General features: G+C 38.2%; 2 protein-coding genes across 3 annotated transcripts in view; both read left to right on the top strand.

Moving 5' to 3' along the window:
- The window catches only part of RYK (receptor like tyrosine kinase), a 92,310-nt gene that overhangs the window by 45,667 nt on the left and 27,667 nt on the right, over positions 1–18,976 (top strand). Inside the window, exons 5-9 of one of the 2 annotated variants that reach the window (XM_079100482.1) lie at positions 2,274–2,327; positions 6,097–6,241; positions 12,171–12,272; positions 16,092–16,225; positions 18,745–18,831. In XM_079100482.1, the coding sequence (XP_078956608.1) occupies positions 2,274–2,327; positions 6,097–6,241; positions 12,171–12,272; positions 16,092–16,225; positions 18,745–18,831 (522 nt within the window). The remainder of the gene's footprint in view (positions 1–2,273; positions 2,328–6,096; positions 6,242–12,170; positions 12,273–16,091; positions 16,226–18,744; positions 18,832–18,976) is intronic. The other variant, XM_079100483.1, reaches the window with a different exon arrangement.
- Positions 13,322–14,804, top strand: LOC306670433 (SH3 and PX domain-containing protein 2A-like; the record flags this gene model as incomplete). Its single annotated transcript, XM_079155081.1, is given in 2 exon segments — positions 13,322–14,482; positions 14,484–14,804. Coding segments are annotated over 2 exon segments (1,434 nt in total). The 5' UTR covers positions 13,322–13,369.

Below are 18,976 nucleotides of genomic sequence, written 5' to 3'. Positions count from 1 at the left end.
GGAATTTATTTAACAAAATGTGTTTTATATATATGGGACAAGGTCAATGAGAAGTTTCGTTGTCTTTTTACAGATTTAATTATGACCAAGTCTTAATTCTAGTTGCAAATGAGAAACGAAAGTATACTAATAGATGAAATTCTGAAATAATCCCCAGATAATTTGTAGCCAGGATCTCATTTAGGCCCTCCCATGCTTTCTCTTTTGTCAAAACTGCTAGGGTGTTTTCCACTCCTAGTGAAATAGTACTGAAGGGTCTAAAGAGGTAAAGAAATAAGATAAATCTGACAGGAACCTCCTAGTAGCTGAGTGTTACTTCTTTCCTTATAGCGTAACTTTTATGTAGAAGCATTGTTCGGGCTTAGATGGACCTGGATTATAATGATAGCTCTGCTTCTTTCAGGACTTTAGGACAAGTTACTTAACTTTTCTAAGGCTCAGTTTTTTCTGTAAAATGGAAATAATACCTATTTCAGAGGATTTTTTTTTAAAGGTTATTTAAATCTAGCCTAATTATTAGAATACTGTTTGTGGGTTCTTAATAAATGTTAGTAGTTTTGGTTTTGAATTATATTAGCTATTACTCAGAAATTACAGTAGGGTAGTACAAGTCTGTAATCCCAGCTACCTGGGAGGCTGAGGCATGAAGATTGCAAATTTAAGGCCAACCTGGGCAATTTCATGAGATACTATCTCAAAATAAAGGGCTGAGGCTGTAGCTCAGTGGTAGAATGCCTCTAGTTTCAATCCCTAATACCACACACACACAAAATCAGAATAAATATGAAAGAGTTCCAGCGTGCTAGGTTATAGATCAAAGAATTCTCCTTAAAGTTTATTTAGTCTAACCCACTCCATGTAAGCTGTGCAAAGGTAAAGTCACCTGATTTTCAGGGTCAGAATTGGTTAGTGTCTAAAGTATTATCTAAACTTACCGAATGCTTATCGTGTCTCACTTGCTTTATATGCATTCATCCCATTTAATCCTTAAAACAGCCCTAGGCAGTTGGTTCTCCCAGTACTTCTATTTTCAGAAGAGGAAACTGGGATTCAGAGAATCTGACTAACTTGCCAACATCAGACAGCTAAGTGGGTATGGGTGAATGAATGCAAACGAGTGCTTTTAATCTCTTTGTTACATTAGTACTGAGTGTTTTAAAACACCTGAGACTAGCAAGTGAGTTATAATGGCTAATGTTAAGATACATTCCAGTAAAAAAGCTGTACTGCATTAAGATAGACATTTTTGAAATAAAAAGCATCTTTAACTTTAATGTTTTAATATATTTTCAGTTGTAATGTACCTACATTCATGTAATTTTAAAGTCAAAGGGGACAGTAGATTCTCCTGTCTAAACTGGTCATTATATAATAGTTATGAGGAAGCTGGGCCCTAGAGAGGCCACGTAAGTTTACATAGCTAGTCAGAATGTTGAACATTCAGTTCCTGATCCTCAGGTAGGTATGTAGTGACTCTATCATAGTACTTCATCTGTTCCTCTTAATGACAGAACAATGTGGTGTGGACTGTAGATCCCACCACAGCCAGTATCAGCTAAGGTTAATGATGAACTAATATTCAGAATGATTCTGTACCTTCTCCATTTTCTTTAATATGTACATTAAAATTAACATCAAAGTTCTCCATTGATATAATTTTCTACTCTGTTAAATTTATTATAGTACCTCTTTGTTATTTGGTGTTCATACTTTTGGCCACTCCAACCATCCAATTCGTGTTCATGAGTCTTACTTAATATGTGACCTTCATGTATGTATTTATGTGGTTTCCCAACCTACTAAATTTAAAAACTGACTACAAGGGCATATATCTATACTATGTGTAACATAGGTATTACTGCCTAGAAAAGTTCCATCATCATATGAGGGTGGGAGTAATGTATTATTCAAGTTTTGTTTCTCTAGGAGTTTTTACAGCCTCTATATTTGCTAATGTGTTCTATGAGCCCCCATAGAGACAATATAGGATGTGGATTTCCCCAAGCTTCTTGACCACAGAAACTCTTTTTCATTGAGTGTTTCTAAATAACACTGTTTGGCTCACACCGAGATAGGCTTTTCGGTGAATAACTATACTGATGATTATCAGAATACTCAAGTATTCATTATCTTGCAACAAAATCTTTTTTACTTAGTTCAGGCAATGTTTTGATAAAGCCCAAAACTGTTGGGGAAATTCAGAAAATCTTATAGTATTTAAGGATTATAAGAAAAGAAAGAATTTCTAAAGTATCTTCTATCTCCACTTTCAGAACTTGAAGAAGTAAAAACTTCAGCATTGGACAAAAACACTAGCAGAACTATTTGTAAGTGTTACTGTGTTATCTTTTTCCATTATTGGGGTGAAAAAATTATTGATTGCATATGAACATGATTGCACAAAAGTTTGGAGGCCTTCTGGGTTCCCAAAAGTTTGTCAAATTAATATTTGCTATTTATTTTGCTGTTTTGTAAATAGGTATATAGGTCAAATGAAACTTAGAATATTGAGAAGCAAAATTCATACCTATTTTATACAAGTTAGCCAAAAAGCCTTCAGAAGCAAGAATTTATATTGTGGTTATAGTAATTGAACATGAAAATATATGTAAGATCTTTATTAGCATAGGACTAGAAGGTCTGACATGTGGTTTAGACCTAAACTGTTGCTAATTCCATCCAAGTAAAAGTGCAGGCTTAAGGATAGTGCATCATTTAAACCCACAACAGAGACTTAGTAGAGTTTTATTGTTGATATTGGTTTTGTTTAAATACTATAAGTTTTTTGTTTTTGTTTTTTCTTTTTCTGACGTAGACACCTCATCAAGTCTTATTCTTCTTGAGATAGTGTTAATGGAAGTATCTTTAAAGGGTACTAGATTCTTTCTGTGGAAATAGACTTTAAAAATTTTAAGTGGAAAATTTCAAATATATAGAAGTTAAGACTATGCCCTGATGAACCTGTGCCTATCACCCAGTTTCAATAATGATCAACATTTTGTCATTGTTGCCTTTGATCACCTATTCCTGGAGATGGGTTAGAATTTGTAAAAGTATATCGTAGGCATCATATAATTTCACTCAAATATTTTAGTGTAGCTCTCTTCAAAAGGTCTTTAAAAAATAACCCCAAAACTCCACAATCACCTAACACCTATTCATTTAAATTTACCATATATGAAAAAATTAACAATAATTCCTTGATATCTTCTAATACCTGGTCCATGTTCCAATTAACTTGCTTATATTGAAAAAAAAGAAAAAAAACCTCTCTCTCTCTCTTTCTCTCTCTCTCTCTCTCTCTCTCTCTCTCTCTCTCTCTCTCATTCTCTCTTTTTGTGGTACTGGAATTGAACCCAGGGCTTCACATATGCTAGACCAAAAATTATCTCCTTACAGTTTTTGACTGAGTCAGGATCCAGATGAAACCTATATAGCGTGTTTGGTTAATATGTATTTTTTATTAATCAGGAAACACCTCCTATCCTGTAGAGTTTCCTGGTGTCATTTAACACATTTTTCTCTTCCTTACAACTGGTAGTTGAGTTTTATGTGTGTTTAGATTGAGGATCAACTCTTTTGGCAAGAATAGTTCATGGGTGGTTTTATGTACTTCTTTCATCTTTTCATCACCTCAGGAGGCATAGGGTATCTGAATGATCTAAAGTAGATCTTTTTCGAAGGCAAAATATGGGATTGTCCACCTGTTAGAATATTTCAAGAACATTTCATTTGAATTCGAGAAATAATATTTTTTAAAGTGTTACAGCTTGCAGAGTTTATTTTTTAAGATTCTGATTATTTTACCCATTTCTTTTATGCTAGTAGGACATTACTTTTCATGAAAAGCAGTCTGAATGTCTGTGTCTTCCTTACTTCTTCTCATTTTCCCTTCCATCCTACTTAATTCATCCATTCAGCACTTACTGAGAAGCTTGGATGTACTTGGTTGTGTGACTGAGATAGAGGATTACACTGTGAGCAAACAGACCCTGCCCTTAAGTGCTTACTGTGTTGCAGTAGGCAGTGGTAATATCCCCATCCCACGGCAGGCTCAGTGGTGAGCACTGGGCCCTTTGGGAACTTCAAGGAGGACATGTAACTTCCTCTGAGGTACTGAGGGACATCTTTCTGAGGAAAGTGACGTGAGACCTGAAGGGTAACAGGGTGGTTACAGGTGAAGTGTCAAAGTGTGGGAATGAGAACAGTGCCCATGGGAGTCTGGAAAATTGGAAGTAAAGCAAGATGCATGAGGATGAATCTGCCCAGCAGAACCATGTCCTCTGCTCTGCCACAGGCAGTGCTTGGATAGCACTGTCGGCATGTGCCTCAGGTCCCCAGATAGAACAGCCCCAGAAATTCTTGGGTAGAGTTATATTTTCATTCAGGCTACAGCCATGTCCTTCTGTTCTAGAGGCCATTTGGTACGGTTGCATTAATCTATTCAGAGTTTTTGTTTGTTGATTTAAAGTTAAGCTGGGTGCAGTAGTGCATGCTTGTAATCCCAGCAGCTCTGGAGGCTGAGGCAGAAGGATTGCAAGTTCAAAGCCAACCTCAGCAATTTAGGGAGGTGCTAAGCAACTTAGCAAGACTGCATCTCAATTTTTTTTTAAAAAAGGGCTGGGGATGTAGCTAGGTGGTTAATAAGTGCGTTTAATTAGTCCCTGGCACCCATCCAATCCCCCACCCCAAGCTTAAATTTTTGAAAGCACTTTGTTTCCCTTATTTCTGTTTTTAAAAGTTATAAATTTTATCTTTTGTCCTGACCTATCCCCAGAACTCTATACCTTTGTGTCTGTCAATTTGACATTGCCACATAGATGTACCGGGTACTCTAAATTTAACTAGGACAAAACAAGCCTCTTGATTCTCACTTCTCTCTTCTTATCTTTGTAAAGGCGTCATTACCTAAGTAATGCCACTAGTCAAAACTTTGAATCTTCTTTATTTTCTTAGTATAATCTATTAGCAAGGTCTGTTGACTCTGCTTCCCAATCTGTTCACCTCTCATCTTCACTGTGACACTCTTGGCCAAGCTTCTGCTGCCTCTTAGACTACCCTGGTAACTTTCTAACTTGTTCCCTGCTCCTGCTCTTGCCCCTCTACACAGCGTTCTTCACCCAATATGTAGTCATCAGTTTTTTAAATGACTGTGTGTCATTCCTTTGCTTGAAACTTTGCAGTGATTTCCCATCTTATTTAGGATAAACTCCAGATTTCTTGAGTTGACATAAGTACTCATCTTCAAAACTTAACACAAACTTCCAGTTCTTTTCATTCATATGTCTTCCCCTTTGCTGCCTATAATGCATGGATATTTGTCTGTGTGCCTTTTCTCAGATTGCCTGTGTGCAATATCTGTATCATTAGATTATTTTTCCCATTGCTAAGCCTTCAGTTTCTCTTGTTAAAATAATTTAAAGCCAGATATAGTTTTATTTAATCAAGCGTCTTTAGAAACAGAAAAGCAAAATAATTTCTATTTCTCTCAAAAGAACTTTGCTGTCCAGCCTGGTAGCTACTAACCTACCATATGTGACTTTTTAACTTTAAATTAAAATGAAATAAAATTGGAACTTCAGTTCCTTAGTTGTTCCAATAGCTACATTTTAATGCTACATAGCTACAGATGGCCAATGGCTAGTATATTGAACAGCACACTTGAGAACAGTTTCATCACTGCAGAAAATTCTGTCAGATAGCACTACAGTAGTATATTTTATGCCCTGGTATATTTTATGTATCCCACTTGTGAGTAACTAGTGTACTTATTAGCCAGAAGTTGTATTTGAAACATCTTAAAAACTACAACCAAGACAAAAAAAAAAAAGGTGTAAACTTATACTAACCCAGTACTGGTAACTGATCTTATCAAAGAAGAAACACAGGGGCTGGGGATATAGCTCAGTTGGTAGAGTGTTTGCCTTGCAAGCATAAGGCCCTGGGTTCAATCCCCAGTATCGCAAAAAAAGAAGAAGAAGAACAAACACATGAAATGGAAATATACAAAGAATAGAATGCTCATTGTGTGTATTAGATCTCAAAGCAATCATTTTGATTTTAAAAAACTTAATGCGCTTTTCATTTTTATTTCAGATGATCCTGTACATGCAGCTCCAACCACTTCTACACGTGTGTTTTATATCAGTGTAGGGGTTTGTTGTGCAGTAATATTTCTTGTAGCAATAATATTAGCTGTTTTGCACCTTCATAGTATGAAAAGGATTGAACTGGATGACAGGTATTGTACATATTTTGGGAAAGGAGAAAAATAAAAGCAGTTATTTGCATTTGTGTGAGAGCCCCACATCCCCAAGCACACTGGTACAGGGGAGGGAAGGAAGATGATCAAGCCCTGGTCAAAGAAAAACTAAGATGTTCTAATGTTCTAATCACTGTCCTTGTGATTTTCTGATTTTCTTTTTATCCTTTTATTTTTCTGAAGTCAAATTGTGGTTTATCACTTGCTGGGGAAGAGTGGAGATCAAATATGCTTTTTCCATCCCCATTAACATAATTCTTCAGATTTTTTATTGCCTTAAATGAAACACCCTATTTCTTTCTTCTAATTCCCCGTTCCATCATTCTCTATCCGTCTGTCCATCTAAGACACACTCACTGAATATCTGCCGTGATTTTAACCAGAGTCATGGGAACCTTTTGAATCATACTAGTATTTAAGTCTACCTTCCAGAGATTGTGATGCAGTTGGTCTCAGGTAGTGTCTGGGCATCAATATTTTTCCTAAAACTTCCTGGATGATTCTAATGTTCAGCCAGTTTGTGGTACACTAGGTTAGATGTTATGCTAAGTGTTGGGAATATAATACTTAATGATGTGTTTCATGGTGTCAAGGTTTTGAGCTTTGACATGAACCCATCATTATAAAAGTATAAATTTGATGAGTGTGGTGTGTATAATATAGTGTGAGAATACAAAAGGTACCTACCCCAGCTTGAGTGAGTCAGAGATGACAAGGAGGAGGACTTAATTAGTCAGGACAGAGTGAGAGGTAAAGATGGAGTGGTAGCCGGGCTTATTTCACAGTTCACAATTCTCTTTTTTCTCCCTAGTGTTCCCAGTTGCTGACTTAAGATGTTCCTAGCTTCATGACTGGGCTTTCAACCTTTGAACTTTTCCTTTGCTTCTTACTGTGTCCTTCCTTGCACTTTTCCTCAGTTTTCCCTGCACCTTGCCCTTTGGGACTTTCATTAGTGCTTTCCTTTTGTCCATAGGGCTCATTTATCACCCAGTCCAGACCCTCCATTCTTTAATTCCAGCTTCATTGCCATCTTTTTCATGAGATCTTGTGTTAGTCTTTCTGCCATCCATTCCCCTCTCCCACCTGTGGCAATCATTGCACTTTTTCCTCATGTGATTTTTGTGTACTTTTCTTATCCTTCCTACTAGAATGTAAGCTCTCTATTAATAAGGGGGCAGAGTGCCTTACTGATTGCTGAATTCCCAGTTTTTACACAATGTCTTACATATAGTGGGTAAGTATATTTGTGGCATAAATAAGAACCTAAGAGTCCAGGGAGCTGGCTGGAGTCAGTACCTGCCCCTAAGTACGATCTCCATTGTGTTACTTTGTTTCTTGAGTGGAGAAAGAAAAGAGAATAAGAAGGGAAGTACTCCAATGATGTATTTCAGAATGTTTTGTGTACATGTGGTTTTGAAGTTTAGATTTAGATTTTATAGAGGAAAAAAAATGTGTTAGGAAGCAGTCGAAATTACAAACATTTTATATAGGACTTTGAGAGAGGATGTGGGTAGAATTACCAGTCACTGAAGAGCATGAAGTGAATCTGGATATACACAGAGTTGCATTTTCCTTGAATGCCTGCATGTGTGTAGGACTTGTGAACTGCAAGGCCAGAGTTGTGCAGTAACTTTCATATTCTACAGGTATATATCCCTGCCTGCCAAAATAGTTAGCACCCATGAAATAGTATTCCAGTTCTTTCTAGGTTTCAGGCAAAGGTTTCTTAACATTGCCTAGTAAAAGCAATTCTGCTTTGTGGCCTAGAGAGAGTGTTATGTAGCCTCTCTCTGTCTCACTTCTTCTATAATGCAGAGAAGTACACCTAGTGGGGATGTTCTAAGGTTTTAATGAAAAAATACTGTAAGCTCTTAGAACATAGCTCTACATATGGTAAGTGCCTTTATTACAGTTTTTGATTTCAGAAAGTTGCAGTGTGCTAGTAGGGATTTCTCTTTAGCTCTTTGCTGTTCAACTAAATGTTATTTATTGTGCACCGAGCAAGCTAATGGTGCTGACCACGAAGTTCCCATCCAGTACTCTAATAGCATTTAAGAGGAACCTGCTGCTTCTCTCTCTGCATAGGAGCTACTCACTGTTCTTGTTTTAAAGATGAAGAAACAGACTTAAAGAGATGTAATAACTTTTCCAGGGTTGCACTGTTAGAACCAGCACAGAGCAGGTGGGATACATTATTGTAAGATCTGTACTGTCATGACTCACTATTGTAATTGTGTAAAGCAATTGGTCTGTACCACTGTCAGTTCCATGTGCTTTATAATCATTGACTCCATTTACCCTCACAGCAGCTGTGGGAGGTTTGATGGCTCCATGGAATTCCTTAGACATGGTGGTAGAGTTCTTTCATTGCCAGCACTCAGGAGCCAAACTCCTGTTACACAGCTTCTTTAGAGGCAGAGAACGAAATTGACTGAGGTGCGTTCTTGTCAGCCCATGTATGTGGCTTTCCCTCTCCCAACACTGCAAATTATTCTTTTCAGTCTGTATCTTGCCAGGTGACTCTATCCTGGAGAGACAGAGTTTCCCTCCACATTTACAGAGAGGTTGCTCTGTGGCATGCCCACTGTGGTCTTTTCTTACTAGTTTGTGCCTGGGGAAGTTCATTCCTTTTTTTTTTTTTTTTTTGTGGGGTGCTTGAATTTATTATTTGGCAATATCTTCATTTTTCTTTTTTAGTTTCCATAATCTCTAGTACCCTTGCCATTACTGGTGACAGGGATACATTTATTTTTCTTTGTTTCTACACTTAATGTCTAACAGTATCTGACACATGGTAAGATACTCAGGAACTATTTGTTGAATGAAGGATAGAGGGAAGCAAAAAGCCATTTTGTTATACTGATAATTCTTTGTATTTTCAGTACACATCACTAGAACAACTATCCTGTCTGACTTACATTTTTCTGTTTTGTGAAAGTATACTTTTCTCTTTCATTGGTTGGTTGACTCAATAAGTGTTTTTTGAGCTCTCACTGGGGCTTAATTGGGCCTATTTGGGACTCATTGCATCAGGCACTGGCTTAAGGAGTGAATAGGCACTTTCCTGTCCCTGTAGAGTTTATATAGTCTCCTTTTAGAGACAGACATTAAACAAGGAGCCCCCACCGGAATGTAGAATAGGAAGCTTTGTTGTGTTTACTGTTGTTTTGTCAGTACCCAGCACAGTACCTGGCCTATAGTATATACTTATTAAGTAATTATTGAATGAATAAATAAATAAGTGAATTACACAGAAAAATAATAGAAAAGTATGAATTTTATTAAGTGTTTTGAAAGAAAATTGTGGGGTTTGCGTAAAGTCCTAGCTTAATTCTAAAACAGGGTTAATATATCCACAATATTTACTTAATTTGCTTGTGAAAATTAAGTTTATCTAGACTGACCTTAAACTATTAAGTGTTAGCAAATATACATTTTCATCTCATTTTCCACCTGCTTTGATGCAGTTATAAAGATATAAACTTTAACAGGTATAAGGGGTAGGTCCTCAAACTGCTTCTTTTCTTGTAACAGTAAGTCTTGGGTCCTAAACAAAGTTTTTCATCCACTTAGCATAGTGCTTTGCTTATTGCTTGTTTAGTCTTCCCTCTCCTCTTAATATTTGTCAAACAAACAAAAAATTGATGTAGATAAACCCATAATACTTCAGACTGTGTCCAAAAGCCTCTCAAAGATTCTAAGGTGGCACAGGAGTGCCACCTACTGGTCAGTTGATGGGGAAACGTGGGGTCAGTGCATTTTATTCAGCCATTGTTGGTTGCAGGTGACGCACTGTGCTTTTTTTTTTTTTTTTTTTTTTTTGGTGGTGCTGGAGATTCAAACCCAGGGCCTTTCTACCAACTGAGCTATACCCCCAGCCCCGCATTGTGCTTTAACATATATAAACTTTAGCCTCACAAAAGTCTGTGAGGCAGGTTTTCTTAATTCCATTTTATGGACAAGTCAGTTGTTTGAGGATAGTAGTGTTTCTTTTCCCTCTCCATTACTTCTAACAACTTTGATTTCTAGTCTTTTCCTTGAGTAGTACTCAGAACTGAAAAATACATGCCCTTATAATTCTTAGAATTGGGGATGTATAATATTCATAATAATAAAAACAATTAGTAATAACATGAAATGTATGTCTGAAGGCCAGCCACTGTCCTTAATGCTTTATATATTTTTTCGTGTAATCCTTTTAGCAATCTTGTAGTATTATGCTTCTTTTATCTATGAGAATTAGAGACTCCAGAAGGATCTAATAGTTTGCCTGAGTCATGCAGTTAGTATTGGTTGTACTGGCAGTTGTGACTTCAAGGTATATGCTTCATTTGTTTACTGTACTGCCATGAACCCAGTGCATATGTAAACTCACATAGACCAATTCTTGAATAAGCTCCAGCCTTAAAAACTTGCAGAATTCTGGCTGGATAATGGCTTGGTGATTCCTTGTAAAATTCTTGAAGTTGCTAAGTATTTTCAGCAAAGGTGCTGGGAAAACAGGGCTAACTTTAGCCTCAAGGAAGAGGCAGATAATCTGAAAGGATGGGCATCTCAAGGGAAGGCATACTAAGGGGCATTTTGTTAGGCAGACAGGCATTTTTGATATACAGCATGCTGAACAAAATGGCTTGTATATAAGTGTATTCTAAATGTTTATTGGAGGACATTCCTATCTTAATTTTTACTCTGACTTTTCAGGAGTATTTTAGTTATAATAGCAGATAATAGTAGATTGTATTATTAGTGATAAAAAAAACTACTTAGGTATGTACAGTGCTCATTGTGTGGATGTTATATATTTACATTTTTCAAGTGTACATAAAAGCTGTGAAAAATGATAAAATATAAATTCATGTATAAAAGTTGCAGATTACATGGCAGCCCTTTGTCATTATGTATTTTTTTAATTACCAGATTTTGAAAATACAGAACTTTGTATAGAGAGAGGTCAGTTTACTTAGGAAGGTTGGAGCTTTTGTTGGGGCTCTACTGATTCTGTAGCTTAGACAGACTTGCAAGACCTATCCTGCCATCTGGTTTCACTCTTCTTAATTTCTGTGCTTCACTTTTGCACTGCTGTAAAATAACAAGGACATTGAGACAAGAGTATGCCCAAGGGTGACCTGGGACAAGTTGCTACACACTGAAATGACAAAACATGCTTGGAAACTGTTAATTTGTAGTCTCAAACAGGATTAGCAATTATTTGAGTCTACCATCTTCTAGGTTTCCTGTCTTATTTAGAGAATATGGGGTAATATAATGTTTCAGGTTCTGGAAATTTTTTGAGAACTTCCATAAATTCTAAAAAAGTAGGATTGGGGAATAGCAGAAACAAAATGAGTGTGATTAAACATTCATGTGTTTGTTCACATTCATGTGAATGTGAGCCAAATTTGATCTTCCATCCCAAGCTTTGAGGATGTTGGCACATTTTATTTGGTTTGCTATTCCCTTATCTCTAGGCCATTTGATTTGGGGCCATCCATCACTAAGAGGCCTGTCTTTCTACTTCTTTTCTAAGAAGTCATTTAATTGAATGGCACAGCCTCTTTTCTTGCAGGATGAACCATAGTTCTCTAACATATACTTGTGTGAGGTTCAGGACTGCTACTTAAGAACTAATACTTACTTTTCTGAATAATTTTAGTAAAAGGAGCCTCCTTAATGATTTTGGAGGTAGAAATGAAATTTTTACATTATGAGACAGATTAAAACTGATAGAGTTTTACATTATGAGACAGATTAAAACTGCAGTATGGAATATGTTGTAGAGATGTGTTGTTATGATTGTCATCAGGATTTTAGACTGGTTATAACACTACTTGCATTTTGTAAGTATGTAAAAGAAATTTTTCATTGAAGCTGATTTGTCAAATATTTCTCTTTTAAAAATGATTTGTAGCATCAGTGCCAGCAGTAGTTCCCAAGGGCTGTCTCAACCATCCACCCAGACGACTCAGTATCTGAGAGCTGACACACCCAACAATGCAACGCCTATCACCAGTAAGAGTTAATTTAATTCTAAAACTGTTACCAAAGTTTTATATGGTCTGTCTGTGTGGGTGGTCCTGTATGCTTAGTATACTTGGGGGACATGTGTACCATGTTGTGTACATATATCTACCTTGTATAAAGTTAGGTATGATCTTCAACTTGCTTTTTAGAGCATTGAATGAAACAATCTCAAATTGGAGTATTTAAAGTCAAGTTAAGGGATTGGGGTGGCTCAGAGGTAGAGCACTTGCCTAGCATATGTGAGGCACTGGATTCGATTCTCAGTCTGGATTAAAAGAAATTTAAGAGAAACCACAACAGCAGCTTCCATCACTGTCAACAAAAGAAATACATGTTTCTTAGAAAATACAGTGCTAGGTGTGAAAGTAGTTCAGCTGTTCAGAAGGGGCACCTTTTAATGGTTAGATGGCAGGCTTTGCTTATTAGAGTTGATTCTTTTTTGGAGGGGGATTGAACTCAGGGGCATTTAACCACTAAGCCATATCCCAGCCCTATTTTGTATTTTATTTAGACAGAGACTCACTGAGTTGCTTAGTGCCTTGCTTTTGCTGAGGCTGGCTTTGAACTTGGGATTCTTCTCCCAAGCTGCTAGGATTATAGGCATGTGCCACCATGCCCAACTTGAGTTGATTCTTAATTGTGGATATGACCTTAAAGGATAGATAATTCATTTATGATAAGTGCTAAATGAGCTTTTTTAATAAAAATAAATGGAAATGCAATTATATATTTTAATAAATTGAATTGTCATTAATAAAATACTTGTGTTTAATAGTGCACATTACTTCTAAGGAGCTAGATAATTTATTACACATACTAAAAACAAAATATAAAAGGTAAATAGAAATACATTTGTTTTATGAATAAAAAAGAAAAGGGGGGGGGGAGGCGGAGCGCTCCAGGGGCGGGGAGCCGACTCACAGCGCAGGTCGGGGCCTAGGTTTGAGCAACCTGCCTCTTGGAGCCTCAGTTTCCCTGCTCGCCAAGTGCTTGGGCGCCTGCTTGCACTCCCAGTGCTCCGAGGATTGGGGAAGGGATTATGGCAGTTCCAGGAGGAAATCAGGTGCCGACACCAACGCCGAGCCCATGATCCTGGAACAGTATGTGGTGGTGTCCAACTATAAGAAGCAGGAGAACTCAGTGCTGAGCCTCCAGGCCGGGGAGGTGGTGGATGTCATCGAGAAGAACGAGAGCGGATGGTGGTTTGTGAGTACCTCTGAGGAGCAGGGCTGGGTCCCTGCCACCTACCTGGAGGCCCAGAATGGCACTCGAGATGACTCAGACATCAACACCTCCAAGACCGGGGAAGTGTCCAAGAGACGCAAGGCCCATCTGCGGCGCTTGGATCGCCGGTGGACCCTGGGCGGGATGGTCAACAGGCAGCACAGCCGAGAGGAGAAGTATGTCACCGTTCAGCCTTATACCAGCCAAAGCAAGGACGAGATTGACTTTGAGAAGGGTGTCACCGTGGAGGTGATCCGGAAGAATTTGGAGGGCTGGTGGTACATCAGATACCTGGGCAAAGAGGGCTGGGCACCGGCATCCTACCTAAAGAAGGCCAAGGATGACCTGCCAACCAGGAAAAAGAATCTGGCGGGCCCGGTGGAGATCATTGGGAACATCATGGAGATCAGCAACCTGCTCAACAAGAAGACGTCTGGGGACAAGGAGACTCCACCAGCTGAAAGCGAAGGCTCTGAGGCCCCCATTGCCGAAACGGAGATCAGCCTGCCAATCCTGTGCAGTGCTTCCAATGGCAGTGCCCTGGGCCTCCCCGAGAGGACCGTCTCCAAACTGGCCCAGGGCTCTCCAGCTGTGGCCAGGATCGCCCCTCAGAGGGCCCAGATCAGCTCCCCAAACCTAAGGACAAGACCTCCACCACGCCGAGAATCCAGCTTGGGGTTCCAGCTGCCGAAGCCACCAGAGCCCCCTTCCGTCGAGGTGGAGTACTACACCATTGCTGAGTTCCAGTCGTGCATCTCCGATGGGATCAGCTTCCGAGGTGGACAGAAAGCAGAGGTCATTGACAAGAACTCGGGCGGCTGGTGGTACGTGCAGATCGGTGAGAAGGAGGGCTGGGCCCCCGCGTCATACATCGATAAGCGCAAGAAGCCCAACCTGAGCCGCCGCACCAGCACACTGACGCGGCCCAAGGTCCCACCTCCGGCACCCCCCAGCAAGCCCAAGGAGACTGAGGAAGGGTCCTGTGGGTGCCAGCGAGAGTCAGGACTCCCCACTGAAGCTCAAGTACGAGGAACCTGAGTATGACATCCCCGCCTTTGGCTTTGACTCCGAGCCAGAGTTGAGCGAGGAGCCCCCAGAGGACAGAGGCTCCGGAGACCGAAAGCCTGCCCAGCCCCCAAGGCCCTCGCCCGCCTCCTCCCTGCAGCCGGCCCGCTTCAAGAGGGACTCTCCAGAAAGAAGCCCAGCCAGCTTCTCCAAGGACTCACCCTGTGTTGGGAGTGGATTTCCGCACGTGCCTTTGATTTCAGACAGATCAGGCTTCACAGCCACCGAATGAGCTGCCAGCATCACTGGACCAAGGGGCTGCTGTTTCCCAGAGGAGGGAAGCCCTGCCCTTACCTGCTCTCCAGCAGGCCTTCACCCTCTCATCCCTCCCTCCAGGATCCCAGCGGCCTTGCCTGGGGTCCCGAGCCCTTGTCCCTCGCCACACACTGATCCTGGCAGCTGTAGCTTAAAAAAAAAAAAAAAGAAAAGGGGGCAGAAAAGTATTTAAAGACAGAATGAGAAATTTTTCCAGAAAAACAACACAACAGACCAAATATTTAAGAACTAAGAATTCAAGATAGTATTAATCATACACCAACACACCTGCCCTCATACATATGGACATATTGCACTCAAACTGCTGACCAGTGGTTTCAGTTGTCAGCCTACATCCATTATAAGTTCTCCTGAGCCTTTCACATAGTTCTTCTGGCAGCAATTGATGATCATTGGTTCTTTAATTTTTCTTTCCTTTCCTTTTCTTTCCTTTTCTTTTCTTTTCTTTTCTTTTCTTTTCTTTTCTTTTCTTTTCTTTTCTTTTCTTTTCTTTTCTTTTCTTTTCTTTTCTTTTCTTTCTTTACCAGGGGTTGAACCCAGGAGTGCTTAACCACTGAGCCACATCCCCAGCCCTTCATTAATTTTTTAGAGGGTTTTTCTTCCAAGTTTTTACCAAAGTTAATAAATCATTAGGGATGCCATTCCTATTTCTACTGGCTAACATGGGATTTTCCTTTTATTCTAACAGTTTTTTTTCTTGGAATGAAAACTTCAATTTGTGGCTATAAATTTTATTTTTACTGTAATTGTGTTAAGAATAAATGAGAACAAATTTGAACCTTACCATGGTATGATCAGGCTGTGGGGAATACCAGACTAGTTATATTGATAATGCATTTTGTTAGAAAAGATGTTTCTCTTTATTTGAAAAGTTCTTTTGTTATATGATTATATTAAAAAATCTTTTGGGAGAAGAACTGTCCATAAAAGGGATTAAATTAAATTTTGTGAGTCAAAGCTTGTTTCATTTGACTGACAGTATTCGAGGTAATGGTAATATTATTTCTGGTATTTCTTATTTTAATTCTGTATTTTAGCATTTGGGGGTAGAATTGTGGTAGGTGGGAAAGCTTTTCTTTATAATTTGGTGTGCCTTTTATAAGTAACTCACATATGTGCCTGTTTTCTTTTATGGATCTCGAATTCATTGATTCCTGTGACTTGAGTCCTATGGTCCTAACTAAACTGTTTAACCCCAATACCTTAATAAGGGTATTTATATTGCTTGTTTTGGCTTTGTTGGCTCCTCAGGTTATCCTACCTTGAGGATAGAGAAGAACGACCTGAGAAGTGTCACTCTTTTAGAGGCCAAAGCCAAGGTGAAGGATATAGCAATATCCAGGGAGAGGATAACTCTAAAAGATGTACTCCAAGAAGGTATTTATTATCTTAAAATCTGTTTTTTTTTTTTTTTTTTTGAAAAATGATTTTTATTTCCGTTTTTTAGATTCTTTAGCATGCCTTATACAGCTTTGCTGTAACTCTTGATTTTCAAGTATAATAAAGTATACTTAACTGTTCATTACCTTTAAGGTGTATTTTCTGTTTTGTTCTTATTTAAAATGATCACTGCCAGGCAGGTCTCTTTGAAAATATTTTAGTCATTTTCTCTCTGATAAATAGTATGGAGGGTCTAGCAGATGGAATCTGGCTTTGTAATTAGACTTAATATGTTCCAGTTATGGGATTTGTTACATGTGTGACTTTAGAGAAATTACTTAATGTCTTAGATCTACAATTTCCTTTTCTGTAAATTTAGATTACATTGTTGTCTAAATAGTCTTCATAATTCTTAGTCTAGTTAAGAAGATTAGATGAAATAATGTACATTAAATGAATGAACACATAACAGTATTTGGTAGATAATAATATTCTTTCCATCCCCTCTTCCTTGTCCTTGCTTTCTTTTTTGAGTTTTCAGGGTATTGATTATGAAGATGATGGAAGATCAAAGCAGAAATTAATAATAAAATACTGCATTGAGCTCTTCATGTTACTCAAGAGAATTACTTTCTTTTTTATCCCTATTGTAATTCAGTTTGAAAACTTTTGGGAGCCTGGGGGCCCCTCTGTATTCATCTGTTGGTTGAATACTTGTAGGCTAGTCTCAGTAAAGTGAAGGGTTAATCTGCCCCCAATGGCAAATGGTGATTAATAGGAGCAGATTTGGGGGGCCTGCTTTTCAGTGTATAAATGCCACTTCATATGATTGTTTCTAAGCAGAACTAGTTTTCAGATTTGTTTGCTGTGTAAAAGCAGTTAGTTAGTAGACCAGGTAGCATTTTCTAAAAAATCACAGGAGTTAGATCAGTGATTAATGGCATGTTTGCAGCTTCTTTGTGTCTTTAAACAGGATAAAATAAGTCATCTATTGAAGTGGCATAATTTGAGGAAAAAAAGGAAATTTGGAATCACGTAATGTTTTCCTTGATATTTTCAGGGCTGTAATCTATTTTAAAGCTGTTTCATAAAAGAAAACAAGACCAGTTAACATTTTAAAAAGTGATCAGGTTCACTGGAAATCTGATAAATGCAAATCAAACATTAGTTACATGCCATTTTTTATCTGTCAGATTGAGAAAAATTAAAACATCTAGGCTGACAGGGTACAGGGGAACAAGCTAATGGGAATCTGGCCTTGTGGTAGAATGATACATGTACAGATGTACTTCAGTGCATGTTCCCCACATCCATAATAGTTTTGTTTCTAAGCATGTGTAAATCCATGTTTGGGAATATTTAAAATGGGACTCGGTATGAGGAAGAGAAGATGTAGTATGAATTTTTGCAGTGTTCTTGTGAGAGAGCAAAACTCAATCATGTAAGATCAGCTTGAGCAGGGAAAGAAGGGCAGATCTTTGTGAGGAAGGTACTTGCAAGTCAGGGTGTTACCTCTGAGGGTGTATTGATTGAAATGTTTGAAAGTATTTACTCACCTCTAAGCAAATTGCCTTGAATAAAGATTATCCGAAACTGTTTTTGCCTTGAACATCCAAGTTACTCAGTGTCTTTGGGCTACAGTGAGACTTGATCTAGATGAGCACCAACAGCTTTAGCACTCAACAGTGAAAGACTTTAAAGCCCCCATCTGTGTGTGGTATCTGCAGCAAAGTAAAGCTATTTGCAGGCACTGTTTTTTATTTGTGAAAGTAAGAAAGTAGAACATTTTCTCATGGAGAAGAGTGACACAAGACTAATTTTCAATGATCATTTCCTCATTAGGAAGTTTTTTTTTTTTGTTTTTTTTTTTTTTTTTTTTTTTTTTTTTTTGATTAGCAAGTAGGAAATTGCTAATAAGAATCTGTGGATTTTCATAGTTCATTTTTAACCATTACTCCTCCCCCCACAAAGTTTATAACTTCTCTTTTTAGGAACACTTTTTACTAATGACCTGAGAGGTCAAGTGACTTGTCTGACACTTAAGTAGAGAGTGGTAGAAAAATTGGAACCCAGTACTGTTCATATCCAGGACTTTGTACCCCCTGGCCTTCCTGCATTTTTAAGCATGGTGGCAGCAGGGAGAAAAGTCCATTTTTCGCCTTTTGTCATTGCTCTAAAGTGACCTAGAAACTCAAGTGTCTGAATTGATACCCCATTACTGAGCTCCGTTGCTTCTTGCTATGATATTGATTTATTTAGGGTAATTTGGAAAATAATTCTCATATATTTAGTTTAGATGTAGTGTTTCCAAAAAGCCAGTTAAGGTGTTTCATGGTTATAAAGAACTTTAATAGCCATTAGATACCAAAAATTTGAGCCTTTTACTCAGGGGGTGGAATGATGTTAATCATATATACCCTTGTTATATTGACATTACATGTGCCAGAAAGTTTTTGTATTGTAATGTTATGAGGTTATCATCACTGATCTCATTAATTATTATTTTTTTCTTTTAGGTACTTTTGGGCGTATTTTCCATGGGATTTTAGTAGATGAAAAAGATCCAAATAAAGAAAAACCAACATTTGTAAAAACAGTTAAAGGTAAGATTGTTTTCTTGTACTATTTCCGTACTGTTTCTAGTATGACTCATGCCAGTGAAATTCTATCCAGTTTCTCAGGTGCTGGACCTTTTAAATTAGGCCATGTTAATTTAGCTCATATGAGGGTAACTTTTGAGGAGATTTG

The sequence above is a fragment of the Sciurus vulgaris genome (genome assembly GCF_902686455.1).
Source record: "Sciurus vulgaris genome assembly, chromosome: 10".
NCBI lineage: Eukaryota > Metazoa > Chordata > Mammalia > Rodentia > Sciuridae > Sciurus > Sciurus vulgaris.
This window is presented reverse-complemented; position numbering and strand designations above follow the sequence as displayed.